This window comes from Mastomys coucha, unplaced genomic scaffold (assembly GCF_008632895.1).
Source record: "Mastomys coucha isolate ucsf_1 unplaced genomic scaffold, UCSF_Mcou_1 pScaffold19, whole genome shotgun sequence".
In the NCBI taxonomy this organism is placed as follows: Eukaryota; Metazoa; Chordata; class Mammalia; order Rodentia; family Muridae; genus Mastomys; species Mastomys coucha.
In genome coordinates, this window is record NW_022196901.1 from 12,339,227 (window position 1) to 12,364,064 (window position 24,838).

The 24,838-nt window shown below is 36.5% G+C and overlaps 1 protein-coding gene across 1 annotated transcript in view; it reads left to right on the forward strand.

The window, feature by feature from the left end:
* Nucleotides 1–24,838, forward strand: part of Sema3c (semaphorin 3C) — a 153,929-nt gene that overhangs the window by 101,300 nt on the left and 27,791 nt on the right. The window contains exons 9-12 of the mRNA XM_031380038.1: nt 422–536; nt 1,992–2,061; nt 5,585–5,729; nt 16,000–16,222. Coding sequence (XP_031235898.1) covers nt 422–536; nt 1,992–2,061; nt 5,585–5,729; nt 16,000–16,222 — 553 coding nt within the window. The remainder of the gene's footprint in view (nt 1–421; nt 537–1,991; nt 2,062–5,584; nt 5,730–15,999; nt 16,223–24,838) is intronic.

Sequence of the window (24,838 nt, forward strand, 5' to 3'; positions counted from 1 at the left end):
GAAATACTAGTGATTAAATAAAAACACTGAGAGAACAGAGGTAAAATAGAACTACCTGGAGCCATGTGATATGGAAGAGACCCATTCTCCTGAATATAGTAAGCTCCAAAAGCTAAACATATTTTCATTTATATTTAAGAGAATGAATACTTGCTTTGGTAAGAGACAAATATTTATTTATTCATCACATATGAGAGTTTATGTCACATACTGTAAAACTTGAGCCATATACTTGTATCTCCACACAACCCACTTCTTGTTGGCATTGTACTATAAAAGATTACAGATCCTAGTCTTTCTGTATAATGACTGCCTTTTCTAATCTTCAGATTACAATAAATTATGAATTAGAGTTTATGTTGAAAATCTAATACACATTGTTTCTCCAATCATCTGAATCGTGTTTATAAAATGGTTTCAGAATGACACTGGTGGACAACGTAGTCTTGTCAACAAGTGGACCACGTTCTTAAAGGCAAGACTTGTATGCTCAGTCACAGATGAAGATGGCCCAGAGACACATTTTGATGAACTAGGTGGGTGGATGTAAGAATGAGCATTGTTTCTGAGAAGGACTTTAGGAGCATCATGTGCCTTAACCAAGTCTCAGAGAAGCTACATCTTCACTGGATATTTACAGTGTAAAAGGTGTTCCACATTGAGTGGGGAATCACACACCACTCACAAGTATCTTTAATATTATTGTATTGATAATATTTCTATCACCATTGAGTGTACTGTTGAATCATAGGACATGAATAAGTATAGGGTGGAAGGACTTGTCTAATTTATATATGGGTAATATATTTACTATATATATATATAATATTCTGATCTAAATTTAAATATTTTAAATCAGATTATTATATAATATCCTCACTTAAATTCTGATAGAATTTAAATCAATTTATGTAAGGACATGTATATATACTTATATAGCTACTGCACTTAGTATAGTATTTAGTAGAATTTAAGTAAAATGTTCAATTATAAATTACAAGGATTATGCTCCCACCTTAGTTCTTCTTGGTGATTCAGATTAAGTATTCCTTCTATGGCAGAGGCTTATGGTCTCAGGGCAAATAAGGATTAATAGTATAGCTATGAATAGTTTTCAGTATTTAATGTGACGTGTTATAATGCTGTCATAATTAAGCTTCACTAAGAAACAACTCTTTTTAAACATTGTCTATTGAAATGTATAATACAGTCATTCTCAGATTTTGATTAATATGAGTTGAACTATAAATATCTGTTACAAGATACAGTGTTATAAACCATAAGGAGACTGTTGGTCACCTTAAAAGGGATTTTCTATCAAATAGTCTTTGGTGCTTCAGGAGTCAACATTCATGTGTTATTTTATTGTAGAATAAATATGTATTACTCTGCCTTATAATGTCCATTATAGTCTTGTTGTTAGAGGAGTTGTTATACGTAATGTATTCCTGAAAATTTTAATCATAAGCCTAAATAAAGTTTTATTTCTTATGAAGGAAGCGCCTTATGAAAAAGATTGTCTTCAGCATTACAACTTTAAATCATAGGCGGAAAGGAAATTGACAGTTTTATTATTTTAAAATTCAAACTAGTGTTTCATCAGTAAAGGAGTTTGAGAAAACACAGAAACAAGCAACAGGAGAGCGTCTGTGCCAGTCCCACCGCGGACTCTACACTTTCTCTTCTGCCTGTTGCAGAACTAAGCTTCTTCAAATGTGTAGTCCACACTATCTGCCACCTGGTGATTTCCACTTAGCTTTTATACGTCATTATTTTCATAGATCTTGTCTACATAAATGCCCCCTATGCCGGGCTAGCGTTTTATTTAAGTTACCAACCATGTATCATCACATCATACCGAATTGTATAGATTTTCAGAAATAGCTTCCTGAAGACTACTTTTCATAGTTGAAATTTGTGTCTTGCAGTAATCAAAACTAAGCAATTAAAATTTCTGAAACTTTAAAAAAATGTCCTTTTCCTTTGTAAAGAGGATGTGTTTCTGCTGGAAACCGACAATCCAAGGACAACACTGGTGTATGGCATCTTCACTACATCAAGGTAATATTAAACAGTTACAGCTCATCTGATAAAAAAGATCCTGGGTTTTACTTTTGCTAGATTACCAAAATACATTTGATCTTAATGAATTCTTCCAAAAAAGTTTGCAAAGAGCTTTAAAAACAATTACATGTTGTTAACTAGAAAAAATGAAACTATAAATTAAATTGTAAAAGTAAAATTCTTGAAGTATTTTATTTCAAGAACAAAAGTAAAGATCAATAATTCTAATAAAATCTATAGAATCTTAGATTTTGGTGATAATGGATATGTTTCTTTTCTGAATTTTGGCAGTGGTAGCACAACCCATAAAATTGTGTGTATTTAATTATTTAAATTTTATAATAAATGTGCATTAGGAAAACTAAAAAGAAGTTTGAATTTGCATGGGAATAACTTTCAGCTCTTCACTAATCTACATCATTCATTACGAGAATCTAATTAAAACTGAACTGGTTCTATTATTATGTAATATGATAATATTTTTACATTTCAAAATTGACTTAGTAGTACAATGTCAACTTTATCATGTTTTGCAGTGCTTTTCTCATATACCCAAAATTTCATGTGTACATTTTTGTAGATTAGTTTTGTATTAGTTTTTGTAGTTAGTATGAATTGAGCCTCAAACTCCAGACATGTCTATTGAGCCACTCGTTGTATGCATTGGTTCCTTGTTATTTAATATAAAATTTCAAAGCAGTTATTGAAAGCATTCTTTTATAAGTGATTTTTAAATGAGGCAAGAGCCTGGGGAGATGCCTCAGTGAGAAAGAGATCTTGCTGTCCCTGAGACCCTGACACCTATGCACAAGCCAAGCATGACATCAGATGTTTAGCCCTGGGGTGGTTTGGCATTTAGAAAGAGAGGTGGGTCCTGAGAAGCTTGCTGGTTAACTAGTTTCACCAAAATGGCAAGCCTCAGGTTCATTGTGAGGCCCTCTATTGAGGGAATAAGGCTGACAATGATAGAGGAGTGACTTTTGAATGCACACACACACAGTTGCACACACCTGTACATAATATGTATAGACATATGCACATGTGCAGCATATATCATATGCAAAATATTTTTAAGAGGAGCATAAAATATGGTGCTGCAATGGAAACTGCTATGAGCTTTTCAAAATAAAAGAGTTGGCAGGAATACTGATGAACAATCGCTTATGTTTGCCCTGTAAGAAATCCAAACAGCTGTCCTTGACAGTATGCTCAGCTACTGGTCTAACAAATGAGTAGTCTCACATCCACTCATAAAGAACTGAGCAGCAAGATTACCAAATTTTCAATAAAATATTGCATTTAATATAATATTTTCTACTTTTACATTTGTCAGAAGCATGATTTTCAATTTTTCTGACCTAATGATAATGAAAATCGATTTTATTAAGGATCTAAACACATTTATGACTAAATATACCTTAGTGAACTGGTCTTGAATCCTTTGGGAAAGCATGGGTGTGCCCACATCCTGACTTTGCAGGTATCTTGTTATGTGGGAGTACTTATGAAACACATGTGTGTGTGTGTGTGTGTGTGTGTGTGTGTGTGTGTAAGCCAGAAGAAAATCTCAGTTGATCTTTCTCAGGAGTCATCATCCAACTTGCTTTTTCAGACAGAGATTTTCAGAAGCCTGCAGCTGCCCAAGCTGGGCAGGCTGAGCAAGTTATGGGGTGAAACCCAGTGCCTCTGTCTCCCCCCTCAGTGGCGTTATTACAACACATCGCTAACCACGGTTTTTGTTCTTTTTTCCGTGGGTACTGGGGATTGATCTTCATGCTTGCAGAGTCAGTCCTTTACCAACTGAGCTCTTTCCTAATCCCTATCACTGGATCTTTTTCATGGTGTGATTAAAAGGAAAAATGCACATACAGAGAAAACATGGACTTCTCCCGCTGCCAATCAGGCTATCATAGAACACCGAAGTTATGATAGACAACTGTAAGACATCATGCTCACATATTAATGGGAATTATTACAGGATGAAATCAATATTCTGTTTATGGTTGTTTAGAATTTAAATTCAAAGTTTTTTCTTTTTATTTTATTGAAAGTAGATTTTTTTCTCACATAATATATTCTAATTATGGCTTCTTTCCTTCTACTCCTCCCACTTCTCTCTATATCTCTCACATCTGGATCCACTCCCTTTCTGTCTCTCATTCAAAAAGAGACTTCTAAGAGATAATAATAAAATTCAATATAATAAGATAAACCAAAAACTAACCACATTAACTGGACAGAACAAACAGAAAGAAGGAAATAGGCCAAGAGAATACATAAGAAACTCATTCACTCATTATTCATTATTCATTCATTCACTTAGGAATCATAAAATCATTAAATCATAAAAACACAAAGGAACGATAGGGTGGATAGAGATAGGAAAAATATATAAGTAAATTAAAATTAAAATAAAAAACAATATTTTTTTTTGTTTTTAAAATGGACAATTATGAGACAGGAGCCTCCGTAGATGGCCTTGAGTCCTTTTCCCATCGGCCCTCTCCTGCTGGGCATGCAGCTTACCCTTGAGAATACTTTGTTTCCCCAGGCAGACTCCCTTAGAGAAAACTAAATTTGCATTTGCAAGTGGTTATCCACTAGAGTTTGCTTCTGGGTTAAAGATAGGGGGTTTGTATCTACTTCTCTTAGCTGTTGCTCCCTATCTAGTGCAGACCCATACCCGGGTCTCTGTGAGTTCGCATGTGCTCTCGTAATGTTAATTTAGAGGGTTTTGTTTCTTGATGTCCTCCTTTCTTTCTGGCTCTTACACTAGGCCTCCTCTTTTTCCTTCCACTGAGTTTGCTGAGCCCTGTGGGGGAGGGATTTGATGGACACATCCCTATCAGAGAAGAGTGTTACAATTGCATTCACCATGTATAATATCTGGCTATGGTCTGTCCCTGCATTGGTTCCCATCTGCTTCGAGTGGAAACTTCTGTTGCTGGCTAAGCAAGCCACTCATCTGCTTCCATGGCCAGAGTGCTCAAATTCACATTTTTAAATTCAGTCATCATTGAATATTTGTTGCTGCTAAAATAAACAAATTAGAAATTTTATCATTCTAATTTTTGGAAATGTTAAGAACTTTGCTCTAACTTATTATTGTTTATTCCTGAGTTAAATAATCAAATATGGCAATGGTTTGTAATCTATGCCTTATTTCAAAATAACTGGATGTTATTAACATTTTAAAGTATAAAAAATATTTAGCTTTCCATGGTAAATATCAGCTTTTTATTTGAACATTACCTATGTATAGTATATATTTTTATGACAGGCTTCTTTCTTTATTTTATGTGTTTTATATATATGTATGAGTACATGCATGCCACAGCACACATGAAAGGTCAGAAGACAACATGTGGAAGGTGACTTCATGCCTCCACATTGTGTGTTAGCAGAATTCAAACCAGGTTGTGAGACTTGGTGGCTGGTGTTTATCCACAGAGCCTTCTTACAGCGACAAGTGTAATATAGTATAAGAAAAATAAAAGAGACTCTTTGTTTTCATTTTCAGCTCTGTTTTTAAAGGATCGGCAGTGTGTGTTTATCATTTATCTGATATACAGACTGTATTCAATGGGCCTTTTGCCCACAAGGAGGGGCCCAATCACCAGCTGATATCCTATCAAGGTAGAATTCCATATCCTCGTCCTGGAACTGTAAGTACCCATAAAATATGCTTTCATCATACTTAGGCAAATATTACACTTTCATTATTAAGTAAAACTGTAGTCCTATGGGTATGATCATTATGATTTTTCAAGTTTATGGTTCCAGATTAATCCTTTTGTGGTTTGAGATTTTGCTAATATGGCATATATATTATAAAATGTGTTATAAATATGTTAAAATATCTGCTACTTTTATAAGCACTATAATTACCAACAAAATCTCAGTGAGATTCCAAAACAACTTAGTTAAATATGACAGAGGTTTTTTCTAATCTTAAAGCTCTAACGTTGAAAATTTCAGTTGAAGATTAAATATGTTAACACTAGCTCTAGCATGTACACTCGCACATGCATGTATACACACACACACACAGATAGACACACACACACAGACACACACACACACAGACACACACATACACACTTTTCATTTCTGTTGTTGATAGTGTTTCACTGTATAGTCTTGGCCAGCATAAATAATCACTAAGTAGGCCAGCCTGGTCTTGAACTCACAGAGATCTACTTGCCTCTGCTTCCCAAGATCTGGAATTAAAGGCATGTGCCACCATGCTAAACCTGCTAGTTGTGTTTGTGTGTATTTTATATTTTATATTAAAATTTTAATCTTATATAATGATGAGCACATGGAATACTAAGATAGCAATAACTCAATCCAACTGTGTTGTTTTTAACTTATGTGTCTACTTGAATGAACAGTAGTTAATTGAAAAAAATGAGTGAGCAATTTTTTAAAATCCTTGTCCAATAAAAAGGCACAACTTTCTAGAACCTTTGGGAATAAGGTTAAGTGAGTTCTAAAAGGGAAAATTATGACTGTGAATGTTTGCATTTAAAAGTTAAAATGAAATTGGAGAGATGGTTCAGTTGTTAAGACCACTTCTTGCTCTTTCAGAGGACCCCTCACCTATGTGGTGGTTCATAATCATCATCTACCACTCCAGTTGCAGTGAATCTAATGCCTTCTTATGACCTTTGTGTATACCAGGCATACACATGATACACATGCATTCACAGAGGTGAAATACTCAGACATAAAATAAAATTAACAAATACAATTATAAAATGGTCTGGAAGCCAGGCTCAGCAGTTAAGAGAATTTGTTCCTCTTGCAGAGGACACAGGTTTGTTCTCAGCACAGATATGCTGGTTCACAACCATCCGTACCTTCAGTTCCAGGGGCTCAATGCCCTATTCTGGTCTTTTCAGGGACCAAGCACACATGTGATGCACATATATACATGAAGGCCAAGGACTGACCAATCTCATTAATAATAAATGAATAAATCTAATAAAATATCAAATATCTAAAATGACCTACCCTGTGCTTAAAAATCTTAGAAAAGTAAGGCCAACACAAGTTCAAAATTAGTAGATTGTAAGAATAAGAGAGATCATGGCAGGCTGGTTGGTTGGTTTGTTCTTTTGAGACAGGCTTTACTACTTTAGCTCTGACTCTCCTGGAGCTCACTTTGTGTACCAGGCTGTCCTCCTACATGCCAGGATAAAAGCTAGCTTTATGGCAGATATTAATGAAATGTCCAGGTAAAGAACATGTACATGCAATCAATAAAGCACAGTGTGGTCAATAGATACATGAGATTTACTTATCCATAGCTGAGCTAACAAGAAGAAAAGGAAAACTCAGAATAATAAAATTAGAGACTACTCCACAGAAATACTGCTATATCCCAGAAATCTTGATAATCTAAAGAAACTTGATAAATTATTAAACATATATAACCTGCAAGAGTTAAATCAAGAAAACACAAACAACTTTAACAAGTAACAACACATAAGGAGACTGAAGCAGCCATAAAATCTCTCCCTAAGAGGAGGACCAGATGTATTCACTGCTCCATTCTACAAATCTTTTATGGAAGAGCTGACAAGATTACTGATAAAGCTGTTCATAAAAATTTAAAAAAAAAAAAAAAGAAAAGAACACTACCAAAATTATTCCACTGAAGTAGTATTCTCTTGAAGGTAAAACCATATAAAAACCTAACAAAATTAATTAAAACCTATGAGCTGCTCTCTATCTGATGAACACAAATACAAATATTCTTTCCCCCTTTTATTTATTCTTTTCTCTCACAACACGTCTGAACTACAACTTCACTTTCCTTCCTTACTCCCAGTCTCCCTCTATCTCAAGTCTCCCCCAGATCCATTGCTTCTCCATTTCCCTTCAGTAAAGACCAGGCCTCAAGAATGTCAACTTAACAAAACATAACAAGCTACAATAAGACTAGATCAAACTCTCTTATGAAGGCTGGATGAGTCAACCCATTAGGAGTAGAAGGGTTTATTAAAACAGTCAGAGAAATCCCCATTTCCACTGTTAGGAGTCTCACAAAAAAAAAAACCAAGCTAAACAACCACAGTAAGTGTGCAAAAGGTCTAGTCAATTCTACTTAGGCTCTGTGATTGCTGCTTCAGTCTCTGTGAGCCCCTATGAGCCCTGCTTGGTTGAAGCTGAGGGCCTTGTCCTCATGGTGTCTTTGACCTGTCTGGCTCCTACAATCCTTCCTCCCACTCTTCCCTGTGGATATGAATGTTCTTAATAAAAGTCTTAAAAATCATATTTAAGATATTCATCTCACCAAGCTTTCTAAAGTGTTGGTTCACTTTATTTTTTCATCACAAAAGAACATTTTTACACCATTCAGTCCTTTGTTTTCTGAATTTTTTAAGTTATTCTGTGAAGTTTTTAAATCATCAACTAAGATTAAAGAGACTCTATCTCCTGACAATTAAAAAAATTTAAAAATAAAAGACTTAAAACCGAATGTGTATGTGTGTGTGTGTGTGTGTGTGTGTGTGTGTGTGTGTGTGTGTGTAGAAGAAATAACTTTTGGTTTCTTTTGAAAATTATTAGAATTGCTATTGATCCCTAAAATTACTGTACTTAAAATATTATAATTATCATGTCTGACAACTAGCTTGATTATAGAATTTGCAATTTCCTTTGAAAATAGTGTCTCTTTGATGGTTACAGCTCAAATTTAACCTGGCCAGAACACTGACTAACTGCTTCTAAAATGAAGGAAAACTATCGATATAGTCATCTCAGGGTGCGTCAAGTCTGATAGGAGATCTGAAACAAAGTTGACATAGGAGAAACAAGGAAAGGTTCAGAAAATATTATGGGATTAAACATCTCACTTTGTTTAATTCAAATTACTTCATATTTCTAGAACCCTCACTAGTAACTTATTCAAGGGTGGATTATAATCATGAAATGGTTAGAATGTGACCAAAGTAAGTTTATACTTTAATACAGGAAAGTAAGAGGTGATTGTGACCTGGTGTCATTTCTCCAGTATGTAAACAGATAGTACAGGAGCAACGAACTTGCAAACTCAATAAAACTCTATGCAACCCCCTCCTGCTACTTAAGTGAAACTCCCATAAAGCATTGAAAAATTTGAAAAAGAGATACATTTATTAAACCAAGGTCTCAAAATCTCATGAAGAATGTTCTGAGGGTCACTTGTTCCTTCCTTTCTCCCTAGAACTGATTTCATATATTATTTGTTCCTTTTCTCAACCAAAGATATCCCAGCAGTAACCTGAAATTAGCCATGGTGGGAGATATTCATGAAGCTGAAATCAGCCTCAGTTCCCACTACGGCTCTTTATCCATGTGGCACCTTAAAAGCCACTTTGACATGTGTACAGGGTTTTGAGCAAGACACAAAAATCTACTGTCGAAAAGCCATCATTGTGTACACTGTGGGAAGAGATCAACCCTTCTCCACAAATAAACCAAGGCTAAATTAGAAAATTCTGCTAACAGTCTCACTTTTTTAAAGCTCTTAAGAATAAGCATTTTCCTCCATTCTAAAACAGTGTGGAATAAGCCAGGGATTAGTGACACACATCTGGAACAAACTCTGTGCAAAAAGGGAGTAGTCAGTACTTAAGACATGTTTCTATAATGTGGTTTCTTACATCTGGTTTTGAGACCACAACAGCTTCTTCAAATCCAGAAACTGTCAGATGAGTGGTCCTTAGGGAATTAAAGGAGCAGGGTGGGGGAATGACCCCAGACCTCCTCCTAGAGGAGTGTGCTTCCCTGAAGACCTGGCCACTCCACCCTGAGCTCAGCAAAACAGCATGAAGTCAGCTTTCTAACTCAGTTGCCAGTGGAGGCCTCCGCTCTGGGCTTCCTGCTTCTGTAGCCAGAAGAGCTTCAGCCAAGTGAACTCAAACGGTCCTTTTTCCTCTAGGGTCAAGAATGCTGTCCCTGTCTCTGAAGTCTTCCCAGTGAGGGATCAACTGTGATTGTCTTTCTTCATTTCTGCACACAGTAGTCAGGTTGCTGGGTCAACCTCATAAATATACAACTTTGTTGTTAAGTAAAGGACACTGGCAGAAATCGTCTACCCCCATTCTCGTGTTCCCTGTAGGTGCTTCCTACAAAGCAGGGCGTGTAGCTGTGCTAGCGAATAGACCAGCCAGCAAGTGCAAGTTAAGTGCTGGGAAGGCTGCCAATTGTGTCATAATGTTTTTCCATAGTATCTCAAGCTTGTGGAAGAAACAAGACACCTTTGGTATGTTGCAAAGGGCATCCAGAGACTTCAGACTCTGGCTGAGCTAATGCATGACACTATCCTGTGGCTGTGAGGGTAGAACATCTGTAGACTCTTTGTATCGCCTGTACAGTCAGCTGAAGCAGAAGCTAATAATGTGTTCAATTTAAACTCCCATTTACAAGTGTACCACAACTGTATCCTCCATATCCCAAGGGCGCTTCCCTAAAGAGCACAGCCTATTGGCTGTTCTACATGTTTCTTCACTGATCCTAGCAGTCATGTTTACTCGTGATTCTGAATTTGTTTTCTTTTCTTTATATTTGAGATGATAATTTAATTAGATTTCTTCCTTTCCTTTCCTTCCTCCAAGACCTCTCATATAACCCAACTCCTACTCTCTTTCAAACTCATGGCCTCTTTGTTGTTCCATGCTGGTTGGGATGTTTGCTAGCACATGAAATTTATAAATGTATACTATTTATAAGTGTGTATGTACTCATAGTACCAGTTGAGTCCTTTAATGTTACTTTTATATTTATTTTAGTGAGGTGTGTGTGTGTGTGTGAGGATGTGTGGTGTGTGTGTGTGTGTGTGTGTGTGTGTGTGTAGGTAAATAGGTAGGTAGGTAGGTAGGTAGGTAGGTAGGTAGGTAGGTAGGTAGGTAGGAATGGTCTGCTTCTACCATGTAGGTCTTGGAGAAAACCTGCTGAGCCCTCAGTGTCTCTATAAATTGATTTTAAAAATACTCACTCATTCATGTTTATGACAATTGGTCCTGAACAGTGCTCTGTCATTTATATTTTATGTATGTCTCCAGTCATTACTTTGTTGTCAAAAAGATGTTTTTCTTCTTTATTAGTGTGCTTGTATCTAGAAAGCGATAATGTCTTGTTTTAATGTTCACTACAGGAGTCATCAAATGGGATTTAGAAAAAATAAATATTCAAATAATATTTACACATATGCATTAGTTTAGAACTGTATTGGAACTGATAGACCTCCATCACAGATCTGAGGAGAACATGGGAGGATTAGAGGTAGGGGTGCTAAGACCACCTGAGTGTAACCCAGGAGTTAGGGATGCAACTGTTAATGGTCTCCTTTATATGCCAGTCCTTGTTTTCAGCTTTTCCGTTGGCACTTCATCATAGTCAAAATGTCTCAGAAACTGGTATTTACCTCTGCTTTGAAACAGGATAGAATAACTGGGAAAACAATACTTAAGGAGTTTAACTAAAATTACTTAATGCTAATCTGTATGATAAAATTAACCTACAGAATGAGGCTGTTTTATGATGGTGCTTGTTGATTCTGCTATCATTTTCTTTTTGTATTTACATCATTTATACCTGTTTTCCCTCTGTAAATTCTCCCATACCCCAGCCCTCTCAAACCCATGACCTTTTCTTTAATTATTATTGTTCCTATTATTATTATTATTATCATTGTCATTATTATTGCACACACATAAACTTATATGTGCAACATACTTCAGGGGTGACTACATGGGATTGACTAACCCTATTAGGGCCCAGTCTGAGTCCCCCTCTCCCAGGAGCCCTTCATATAGTGGAAAGTCCTATTGAAATTTTCCACATTCACATTGGCATGTCAACTGGTATCCATTATGCAGGTCTTGTTTATGCAAACATATTGTTTAGATCTGATAGTATCAGCTTTCCTGCAATGTCCAGGGCACACTAGCTAGAAACAGGTGTCTTCATCCTCTTACTCTATTCCCCCTTTCTACTTGGGGCTATTCTATCCTTAGATGTAGGGTTATATTATAGATATATTAGCTGGGATTGGGCATCCTGCAGTCACCTACTCTTCACATTTTGACCAATTGTGAGTCTCTGTAATAGTCTTCATCTGTTCAAAAAAACTTCACTGATGAGAGATGATAACTATACATATCTGTACATATAAAGATACAGATTTACAATACCACTATAAATTCTACTGCTCTAGAAGAATATCAAAGTAGAAGGTTCTTCCCTAGAGTCTATGATCCCTTCAGCCACAGGCAGTTGGGTAGAAACATAGTAGAGTCATGATTCCAATTTAGTTTACAGACCCTTAGTTCCAAATAGATAGTTAAAATTGGGTACTGATCTATTATCCCGAGCAACAAACAACTCTGAAAAAGACTCCAATGTGTGATTGAACTGCTGAAATTTCTTGAAGAAAACAAAGCTTACAATATCTCAAGGTCCCAATATGCATACTCATCTGTACCTGAAGATGATAAAAACACTATTATACACTAAATACTTGGCAGTATTACACTGAGGAAATGAACCAGTGCAGATTGAGTGTAAGAGGATGAAGTCAACTTTTTATCTTGTCACTATTTCTACAATTCAATTTGCCTTGACTGCCAGTCTTATGGCATGAATCAGGGGGATGATTCATTATCAGAATTGCTTCTTTTCTAAATTTGAAAATGATGTCATACTAGGAGTCTTACTTTTAAGGAAGGAGTACATTGTGCATCCATAGCAAAGTATCAGAAAATGAGTCACTGAGTGTAAAATGTAAAGCTCCCTGATTTGGGGCTGGCTAGATGGCTAAGCAGGTAAAGAAAACTGTCTTGCAAACTTTACCACCTGAATTTGATTCCTGGCACCTATGTAAGATAAAAGCAGAGAAATGACTCTACAAAGTTATCCTTACAACACACACACACACAAACACAAACACACCACCACCACCACCACCACCACTACCATCACCACTACCAATATCAACAACAATAATAATGCATGTAGCAATAAAAGTAGTTTTTGAAAACTTGGTTTCTGTTACATGAGCATGAGCATGTCACCAGCATGAGTTTGAGTGATCTTAACAAACCTTTCACTAAGATCTTTATTTTTAAGTAAAAGTTCTAAACAGGATACTGGCAATTTAATAAAGTCATCACATACATATGTACAATTAGTGAAAAAGGAGCCAAATATTTGAAAGAAGGCAAGAAGGGATATAGAAGAGAGTGTAGAGGGAAGAAAGAGAGAGGCATAAAATATGTAATTATAACATAATCTCAAATAACAAAAGACTTATTAAAGGAAATGACAAATCAAACTAGGAACTGAAAATGATACAAACTGCCCAGTGATGTGTGTTAACTGTGGAGGGTTTACAGTGTAGCAAGAAGAGTCCCTTCAAATGCTTAGGAAGGTGGCTCAACACCGCAAGCCATAATTAGTGGTGTCTTCTGCATGTCTGGAGCTGCAGAAATTACCCTTGCATTGTTCTTTCCATATTTTCATTCAGTGGGCATCATATTGCTCTTTTCCACTTTGTGTAAAGAATAAGGGCTGAAAAGTGCAGAACCCATACTTTGAAGAAGTATGGAACACAACTGTCAGCTCCAAACAACCTCAACTTAAGTTCTTTGTCCACATTTGGCCTTCATTTTAGGAAATTTAGAAACAGAATATATAAATATATTTTTTTCTTATAATAAAAACATATTCCCAGATCATCCCTGAGAACAGGCTGAGTTTTATTTTTTATTTCATCAATCTCTTCATTGTTCCCATTGCTTTTCTCTTAAAAACAGAAAGTATGTTTGAGTGTGTGTGTGTGTACTTATATGCATATATGTTTGTATATGTGTGTATATGTGTCTGTGTGTATATGTGACTGTGTATATATGTATGTGTACATGTGTGTGTGTCTGTGCATGTGTGTGTGTGTGTGTGTGTGTGTGTCCTATATAAAAAGTTTTTGGTTAAGTTGATTGATCTTGGCCTAAAACACCTTGATGATAATAGCATTGTATTTGAATTCTGCTGACAGATTTGAGTGAATGTTTGCCTGTCATGCTGACACCAAGGCACTGGCATCATTGGCTAGTTAATAGCAAGTTTCAACACAAAGGATGGCACATCTTTCTTGGCTTCCAGTGTTGCTCCTCTTTTTTAACTAAATCAGCAGTAAAGATTTGGCAGATTTCACATAAAACTCCCCATTTCTGTTCTGTTAAAATCTTGCAGTGTTCTTCTTATGTGCCTTATAGGAGTAAACAGTTCATTTTAAGGGTCACTGTCAACTTTGAATGAGGCATAACTTTCTAGTGGGTCACATAGAAATACCACAATTACAAAGATGCTAAGAACAGCTGTTTTGTAGAACCTCCTTAAACATTAAGTAAAAACTACAGCAGAAATAATTTATTTCAATATAAATATAAAACCCCGGGTTTGTTTTTGTTTTTGTTTTGGTTTGGTTTGGTTTGGTTTTTTCAAGACAGGGTTTCTCTGTGTAGTCCTGGCTGTCCTGGAACTCACTCTGTAGACCAGACTGTCCTCGAACTCAGAAATCCGCCTGTCTCTGCCCCCAAGTGCTGGGATTAAAGGCATGAGCCACCACCGCCTGGCTAAAACCCAGTTTTGTTTCTGAAGATGTGTTATGAAGTAGTTAATGTGGTTAGGCGCATGTCCTTTGCACATGTCAATGTGTTTGACAATTTGGCTCACAGGACTTAACACTTGGATGCTATTGGTTACTTTGTTCCAACTTCAAGTTTCAGCAGTTCCTTTACCTGATGGTTTGTTCCTGACTAAGAATGGAATCTTCTTCCTCCGAAGCCATTGTTGGGCCCCCTTCTAGAACTCTGGAACCTTCCTAGTTGTCCTTGTTTATAATGTCATCACTGCTTCCTGCCCCTGAAAACTTAAGGCTCTAGTCTTTCTTCTTCTGGACAGAAGGGAATCTCCCATTTCATTGGGTCCTTATACCAAGATTGCAGGCACCATCATCTAATGAACTAAAGTACATTTGTCAGACATCAACTATTGCCAGTTTTGTTATATGCCAATATACTAAGCAAAAGTGATAGATCTGATTCCCACTAACACAGCTTACAATCCAGACAACAAACATGCAAGACCAATTAAAGCAATCAATATGAAAACAATTTCATAAAGGGATGTGAGGGGGAAATCCAGCTAAGGAGGCAGAGGAAAGATGGAGAGAAGCTAGTTCTGTAGATGTGGTCACCCTGGAAGATGACTGGGCCTAGTTTAGAGCAGAAGCTGTAAGGTAGACAACTGTGGGTGCCGAGATCTAAAGAGAATCACATCTGACATTCTCAGATAGTACTACCTACAGAAGCAACCTTGATTAGATGTAGAGAGGAGATGGCAGGCCATTCTAAGCTTTTGGTGTTTTGCTTTAAAACCAATGGACATGGTGGAATTCTCTTCCAGAATAAGTTATCAGATCTCATTCCCAACACTGAGCTGAGCTCCAACCTCAAGATCCCTCTAGGGAAGGGAGCTCATCTGGAAAGAGACTCTTCTACATCAGAATTCCAATTACATATGACAATGGCAATCTAATTTATTTTTATATGATTACAGCACTAGGTTGTATCCACGGGTGTTCTTGCCAGCAATAAAATTCTGGGTACAAAATAAGAAATAGAGCAATGACTGATGAAAGGAGTGAAAAGCTAGGACATATTGAAAGGTGCCTCACCTCGACTGTACAAACGTTTTGAGACAAAGAAATGTATGTTATACAGGAACTTTCTACAAACAGTGATTTCTCTGTCTCTAAGAGCAGATCTTCAATGGACTTTGAACAAGTCGAATTGACTTTTTAAGTGTTTTTGAAATGATTATCATTAAGGCAAAGGGATGGTTTTTATTAATTTATTTCCTTTTCTTTATTATTACTTTTTTCAGTGCCCAGGGGGGGCCTTTACACCCAATATGAGAACCACCAAGGACTTCCCGGATGATGTTGTCACTTTTATTCGGAACCACCCTCTCATGTACAATTCCATCTACCCCATTCACAGAAGGCCTCTAATTGTCCGCATAGGCACTGACTACAAGTATACGAAGATAGCTGTGGACCGTGTGAACGCTGCTGATGGACGATATCACGTTCTGTTTCTGGGGACAGGTAGGTGTTTAAGCTCATGTAGTACTGGAAAGGAGTATAAGGAATTTAGATGAAAAGATAAGACCGAAATGTTGAAATGTTGAAACTAAAAGGATATCAATGTTTCCTTTTATTTAGCCTTTAGTGAGGGATTTAGTCTCCATTTGCCTCATTTGCTACAACTGTAAATGGAGTTAATAAATTACTTATGAGGCTGTGATGAACAACGGGAGTTCATATACTCAAAGCATCCATATTAAAGTGAAAAGTAAATATAAAGAGGTAAGTTAGGGGCCAGAAGAGAGTTTTAAATATGAGTAGTGTTCTTCTGAATGGAGCAGTATCTGTGACTTCTTAATCAAGACTTGGAGTCATTTTCCAAAGGGAAAATGATAGACAAGACATTCTCAGGAACCTTGGTAAGCTGCTTGAAGTATAGACAGATATTTGGAAAATATTAGAGACATTTGGAAAATATTATGGCTGCTGTGTTAATAGAGCCAGCATCCTAAATTTTCAAAACCTTTTACAAGAAATTCAACGAAAATAGTCTTATTTACAAAAACGTTCCTTACTGAGGACGATGAGTTACAAGTGTTTTATAGCATTAGTTCTCACAGTGTGGTCCTGAGACTAGCAAGATCAATATCACCCAGACCTTGTTAGAAGTACATCTGTAGGCCCCCTGCCAAGAATGACAGATATGAAACCCAGCCATCTGTGCTTCAGCAAGCCCTTCTGGTGTTTCTAACTCACACTGTGTTTGCAAAGCACTAGAAGAGAAAAAGGAGCCTTCGTCCGATGGGTAGAGAAGATTGCAAACTCCATTCCTGCCTGATTCCATTTACACAAAGTTTCCGAGGTTCCTCCATACTGTCCAAGCAGCAGGATCTCATACACTTACTTCCCTCAAGGCAGCAATACAGATCTCATCAGTTGTCTTTCTAGAATGCAAAAGCAACTCCATGAAGTACGCAGTGTGTCTTCTAATTAAGGAAACAGACATAAAACATCCCTGTGAAAGTCATTGTAAAATGTGGTGGTTGTGAAACATGTAGTCTGGATTGAAGGAGTCATGCTCAGATTTCAACCAACTTCAAAAATGTGGTAACTTTTTCTTGGCTAAGTAAAATTTTCAGACTGCTTTTCTTATGAAGTTCTTATTTTATCCTTTCTTATAACTAAAAATCTGGATCTGAATCTTCCATTCACACATAATTTTTGTTTGAAATCCTAGAGACAGAGAATCTTCTAAAATGTATTCTTTGGCAGGCCTAGAAGAATCTGGATGATTGCTGTTCCTGTTTTGCTTCTGTGGCTTCTGACGCATAAAATCCTTCCTTCCTAATCTAATCATTCCTTATCTTTCATCTATCCTGCCATCTCTAGAACCTTTGCTGTCAATTGATCTCAATCCCTAGATCCTTCTATTTTATCCTACATCAATTTTGGCTTAGGAAGCTTCTTCCCACACACAAAGCATTAGTGAGTATTCACCCTACTGCCAATGCTATTTCACTGTAGACTTCTTGAATGTTCTCACTTGCTATGACTACTACAATACTTCCCTGCACTTGCATTTCAGAATCTCTTCTTGTCTGTTGCTTCATCTATGGAGCATACAATTCATGTCCTCATTCTTCTTGTACATTGGTATATCTGGAGGTTCTTTCCATGTCTTCTTATTCTTATATATTCTTTGACCACCTTTAATTACATATCATGAGCAAACAAATTTAATTTTGTCATTAATCCTTGGCAAATGAATGGATGAATGAGCATTTCCAATTCTGTGGCACAAACTCAATTTATACTCTTCCAAGACTTTCTAATGCTTAATAAGCATTCCCATATTGCATTCTGTAGGGCACATTGTTCTCATGCTTTGATTTCTTTGTAACCTATAATTTCTCAATAGGCATATCACAGGCTTTTGAGTGTGTTCACTGTTACCCAGGCAATAAAATGAATTCATGCATGTCCCCAGAATACAATCTTCATCTACATCTACTATGTTCTTATACATGATTACTAAATTAATACAAAGAGTTTTCTTTAGAGCAACAAAATATTCAAGATGGAGTTTTTATGAAAAAGAAAAAACTATATTTCTCAAAAGATGGTGCCATTTTGGAGTCCCACTTCTCTCATTGTGTGTGTGTGTTAATTAGATGACAGTCGTTCATTTGTTTCTTTTGAAGCATGTTTAGAAGGTAAATGTTCATGTCAACGTGCAATTGCTCTCTTGTGAAAATCTACATAATAAGTGTATATTTCATGGAAGGAATTTTCAAGTCTTTTAAAACTGTTCGGAAATGTTTATTTAAATAGATGACAGCAAGAAGCATTCTGCAAGGATGCTTTGGCTTTTCTTCCCACATAAGTCAAAGACTTTTTATGTGTGTATTTAAAGACATGTGTCACTTCAGAAACGGTGTTTGGGCATATGCTTTTAATTGTTGTGGAGGCTTCCCTAATGATTGCTTACAAAGCTTCAGGAGCGTCGTGAGAACCTTGTCCAAGGAGGAGAGTGCATGCTGCGGCAAGGCCTCCGCCCACAGCATCACTCTGGAAAGATGGTCACTGACTTAACCACTGACCATTACTTATTTTGACCAGCCAAAGAACACTGTAATTTTTGAACAAATGTTTCAGCATTCATGAGACTGAAATAAATAGTACACTGATATGAAATAGCATTACTTTCAAAATATTTCCTTGTGTATATAATCATCAGAGAACCAGTTAACCTTTTCTGAAATGGCTTTTGAGAAAATCATTTAATCACTGTCCTATGCATAACCAGTTCTGTGTGTAAGTGAAGGGAAGTCAAGTTCTTTGGATGCTGTCAATTTTTTTTAAATACAGGAGAGTGTTTCCATTGTCATGATTTATTGTCACCTATTATGGTGACAATAAAGAAAGCTATTATCAAGGCTTCCTTTATACTCTACTATCTTGAGACCTTCAGAGGGATTCAACGAAAGTGTCTGTTATCAAGAAAGTTTCCATAGAGAAAATTAATGTGAAAGGTCATTAGTATTCAAATAGGATATTATGTAATTATATAAGTGTACCCAGTATGAGTATTATGAACAACAGTGGAGCCCACAGAACCTCCAATTTGGCCATGTAAGCTCAAACCCTGGTTATTACATAACTCATTATCATTATGGAATTTAGCTGAGTCTTAGAAGCTGATAATTAAACTTCATCATCAGACTGTCAGGTTAAATTATCAGGCTGAAGAGGTGTTTCATCAGTTAAAGGCTATGACTCATGACCCAATAGATGAAAACTTAAATTAAATTTTCCTTTGTGTGTCATGAGGTTGGAGCAAAATCATTAAATGAAAAGAGAGGAGAGTGACAGAAAGGATAGGAGAAGAGAATCAGCAGGGTTGGAGATGGGTTACACACAGCAAAGCCTATAGAAATTCATTGGTCTTTTACAGGAAAAAAGTTGACCTTCCCTTATTTGGGTTGATAAACATAGAATTTCATAAAATTAATCTTTAAAAAGGTATTTTATAATACCTAGAGACTATATAGGCATTCATGTTTTCCCAAATAAAATTTATTTTACGTTGAATTATTGTCTTAGTCAGGGTTTCTATTCCTGCACAAACATCATGACCAAGAAGCAAGTTGGGGAGGAAGGAATTTATTTAGCTTACTTCCACATTGCTGTTTATCACAAAGGAAGTCAGGACTGGAACTCAAGCAGGTCAGGAAGCAGGAGCTGATGCAGAGGCCATGGAGAGATGTTCCTTACTGGCTTGCTTCCCCTGGCTTGTTCAGCCTGCTCTCTTATAGAACCCAAGACTTCCAGCCCAGGGATGGCACCACCCACAAGGGGCCCTACCTACTTGATCACTAATTGAGAAAATGCCCCACAGCTGGATCTCATGGAGGTACTTCCCCAACTGAAGCTCCCTTCTCTGTGATAACTCCAGCCTGTGTCAAGTTGGCACACAAAACCAGCCAGTACAATTATATTGAATGCTAAAGTTTTAAGTTGAGTGTACTTAATTATTTTCTAAAAATTCTTGCTAATTACTTTTAAGAAATTTAGTGTTTGTGTGTGTGTGTGTGTGTGTGTGTGTGTGTGTGTAAGTAAATAAGATCAAGTATATGTTTTATTCCTTAATATTAAATTTCCTTTAAAAAAAATCTTACTCTTTAGGAAAGTTGGTAAATGCTACCATGGGATTAATAATTCTCCTTTAACTTTGCCACCTATCACTAGCATCCAGACCACTGGCCCAGAGCAGACTTTATTACACAGTCAAGAGATTTTAGTCTGTTTTCCTTTTACTTCTGGAGTTCTGAAAATATTTAAGCGTCTGGATCAGGCTCAGACACATTCTGTCAGGTTTCCTTTCTTAGCACTGTGAATCAGGATGCAATCTTTGATGAAAGGGTTAGTGTTCTTGTGAATGGTGTCAACTGTTTAGGATCATTTAACATCATTGTGGGATTTTGATGGGAAGATCAGTGTGAGTGGTCCTCCACCACAGCTCCTATATGGAACATACCATTCCATGCTTCTTATTAGCTTCTGTTTAACTGGAGTTGGAATGCTGGCTCCAGGAAGTCTTCTCAGTGTGCAGAGTTTTGAAGTATGTGCCACATGTGTAAGCAAAGCCTGAAAATGCCTGCCTGGCAACACCGAGGAATAACTGCCTTCTTTATAACTAGAGGTGCTGGCAGTCTTTGCTCTTGCAATGGCATTCTGAATGAGCTGTTGAGCCAAGAAAGCTGAGTTTGGGGGAACTCTCAAACATACTCCTGTAAAATTTGATAGCTGTAGAAATGTGTTTGAGTTGGGAACAGCCTACCATCAATGGAGAACTACACATGAAAATACTCCACTGATGATGTACACAGTTCTCAGTCATTTTGGAGTGGAGAACAAGTCTCTTTAAAACCAGTGGGGTTTTATAGGAGTGGGGGTTACTGCTTGTCATGATGGATCTCCAGAAAGTAATCAGGGCATATTTGGAAACACACATGCACATGAATACCCATATGCATGCACACAACTCATGTCACACACACACACACACATACACACACACACAAGAAACTTAAGATAATAAGTTATGCTATGAAATGACACTTTACTAAAAACAAAATATATTTATAATCAAGACTGTCTTAAATATGCATTGCTTACCATTGTGTAAATAAATTATACTAACATTTCTGAAATATCTTATTATTACAATGATGCTTACTTTTCCCAGGTACATGAATAATTTTATTTAACCATCAAAAATTTTCTCCAAGGAAGTATAATATAGGCTCCATTGAGCTAGAAAGATGACTTGGCCCTTAAAGGTTAGTCTTAAAACCACAACCTGAAGAAGATAGACTTTGTGAGATCAGGCGACTTGATTTGGAATATTTATTATTGAAAACCAAGTTCCTGGACTGATATATCAGGCTGAGTAGCTGCTTTAGGAATTACTTTGGTGAGTGAGAAAGTAAGTTTTATGTATTATTCAGCATTGGGTCAGACATCATTCTCGGTCATGTAAAATTATTTCTGTATTGACTGCAACAGATTCAGATACAAATACCTGGTGACTAATTTCACATTCTAGATATTTGTCTTCAAGTTCCTATTTTATTTAGTATAGGCTATTTACATTTCTGTTTTACTAAAGTTAATTTCATTTTCATTTTCTCATTTGACTTTGAACTACATGCTTTATGTACACTTGCCAAATTGATGTTGCTGATGAGTTGACAGAACACTGACCTTGGCATTCCTTTGTGCGAACAATATCACACACTAAACATAATCTAAATGTTGTCACCAGGTCCTACATGTGAGCCAGATGTACCCAACAAAGCGACAGAGAAGACAAAGACACACTTTTCAATGACGCAAACTAGATTTTTGTGTATAGATTAACTGCGCTAAAATTTAACCTGTAAAACCTGTAAATATAATACATTCTTGTCTGCTATATTCCATTTTGACCTGAAGGTATGCACTTTTTGTGACAGGGGAAAGTAGAACTTCAGCTGAGTTTTTGGAATATCACTACATTTATTTGAGATTATACCTGTATTCAAAATGTCTCACATATTTAACCAAACACACAGGAAAGTCTGCCAAGTTTCTTTTTGCTTCACTTGGATGGATTCTGTGCATGAATTGATACATTTGAAAGGGTTGTCAGTATGCAAGAGCATGGAGCTCTCAGCAAGAGATGGAGTGATTTGCTCTATCTTCTACGTAATCACTGATATTTTTTAGCTGGTTTGAGGACAACTATAGTCAAACCTCACTGCTGTGTTGTCTCTGTTTAGTCCTTTTCACATAGGAGCATCAGGGTGTTTTGACCCTTCAGATGTTGATTTATGAAGTCTGTTGTCTGTGTGTCAGGCGTAAATCACCATGCTAGGTTTTTGTTCCTGCAGTACTGCCAGCTTCCTGGGGACAGTCCTCGAAATCCTTGTCCTAGAAGAATGCCCAGCAACCTGGACTTGCTTTGACTCCCCATAGGCCTGTAGTTGTCTGTCATGGTGGGTGTTTGCGTGGGAACCAGCTCTGGCAAAAACAAAATGATTGCTCTTGGGAATGTTTAAAATTTAGAAAATTAGAGAAAATAATTTTAGAATGCAGTGGACATTAATATAGAAATGTTTTAATACAGAATTTCTAGGTTAAGTGTATGGGATTAAAATTGTATGCCTTACTTGCATGCTTAGTTTTCTTTCACGATTATGTAGTTCCAGAATATTGAACATCCAAATATCTCTTTCTCAAAGGTCAAACTAGAGATAATGGTACTTAATTTGCAAAGGGTTTCCCAGGTGCGTTTAATGTTTCTGACCTTGAGAAGGGGACATTTATCAAACAGTGTGGGTGTCCTCAACATAAACTTGTGTCTCTTACAAGGAAAGAAAGGAAAAAAGAAAGAAAGAAAGAAAGAAAGAAAGAAAGAAAGAAAGAAAGAAAGAAAGAGAAAGACAGACAGAAAGAAAGAAAGAAAGAAAGAAAGAAAGAAAGAAAGAAAGAAAGAAAGAAAGAAAAAGAAAGAAAGGGAGGGAGGAAGGAAGGAAGGAAGGAAGGAAGAAAGAAAGAAAGTCCTTGGCTATAGTCAAAAAGGATGGAAGGCATTGGAAACAATGTCAAAAATGTAACCCTGATGTCCCTGGAGATGGAAAAGAGCAATCATGTATGGAGGAATATAGAAGTCTCTAAACAATTGTAAAACTCAGGAAACCAATTCTCCCTAGAACATACATAATGTGGTGCTGAAAATATTGATTTTGGCATACTGAGATCCATGTTGGATTTCTAGTCACCATAATACTAAGAGGAGCAATGTGTGCTATTCAAAAATACTAAATTGCTAATAATTGTTTATGTAGCAATTTAAAACTAATTCAATCAGCTTTTGAATTCTAGCTTATTTTGTTAAATATAAATAACTTTAAAATAATGATTAATCAAATTTTCTGTCTTTAAACTCGGAAAGGAAAGCCAGCAGTGACTAATGCATAAAGATGATATCATATTTCAATTTAAGCTTCTTTATAAACTTCTGGGATGCAGTGGAATAACAAACCACAACACCTTGTAATCAAAATGCTTAGTTGGCTACTTTAAGGTAGACAGGGTCACGTTCTCCCTCTGTTAAGCCTGAGAATCATACAGTCCACACAGTCAGGAAGCTGAGGTTCTGTTAACTTCTATTTTGCTGTTGCCTACAGGCTAGGTCACATATATCTCCAGGAGTTGAGCAAAGAGGTAACCGATAGGGAGTTTACTTTAAATATGCCAATCACATTTATATTTAACGTGAAGCATTTTCATGTTATGTTTTAATCCATATTTTTGCAAACATGCATACGTGTGCTTTCATGATATGGCATGTATGTTGAAGTCAGAAGAGAGATATTTGGGAGTTGCTTGTCAACTCTACCACACAGATCCTGACTCAGTTGAGCAGTTGCCATTGCCCATTCAGTCATTCCATCCCCATAATACTAATTTAAGAAGTACATTAAAATGGCCAAGGAAAAAGATAGCTCTTTGCATAGCAAAGGCATGAAAGGGTGCCTACATAAAATAGAAACTGGAATTTGGAGATTGAAAGGGATTTTCTAAATTAAGAATTTTGCAGAGGAAGAGAGGAGATGATGACAAATTCCTTGTCATCACACATGCACACATATGCAAACATATACACAAACACTTGTGGTTTTGCTGATAGATGGAAAAGAACACCACTGATCAATCAAAGCAATAAAAATTAGCATTGGGAAATATGAATGCTCTTGTAAATGGCATATTTAGTCTTTTTTACCTATTAACTATTAAAGACTTAAGTTTTCCATCAAAAATACATCACTTAGGTTACAGTGTAATATATATTATATTTAGTACATACTATAATTTCAAAGTATCATTAGAATAACACTGACTTAACTAAATGAAATTCCTTGCTGGGCGGTGGTGGCGCACACCTCTAATCCCAGCACTTGGGAGGCAGAGGCAGATGGATTTCTGAGTTCGAGGCCAGCCTGGTCTACAAAGTGTGTTCCAGGACAGCCAAGGTTACACAAAGAAACCCTGTCTTGAAAAAGCAAACAAACCAAAAAACCAAAAAACCAA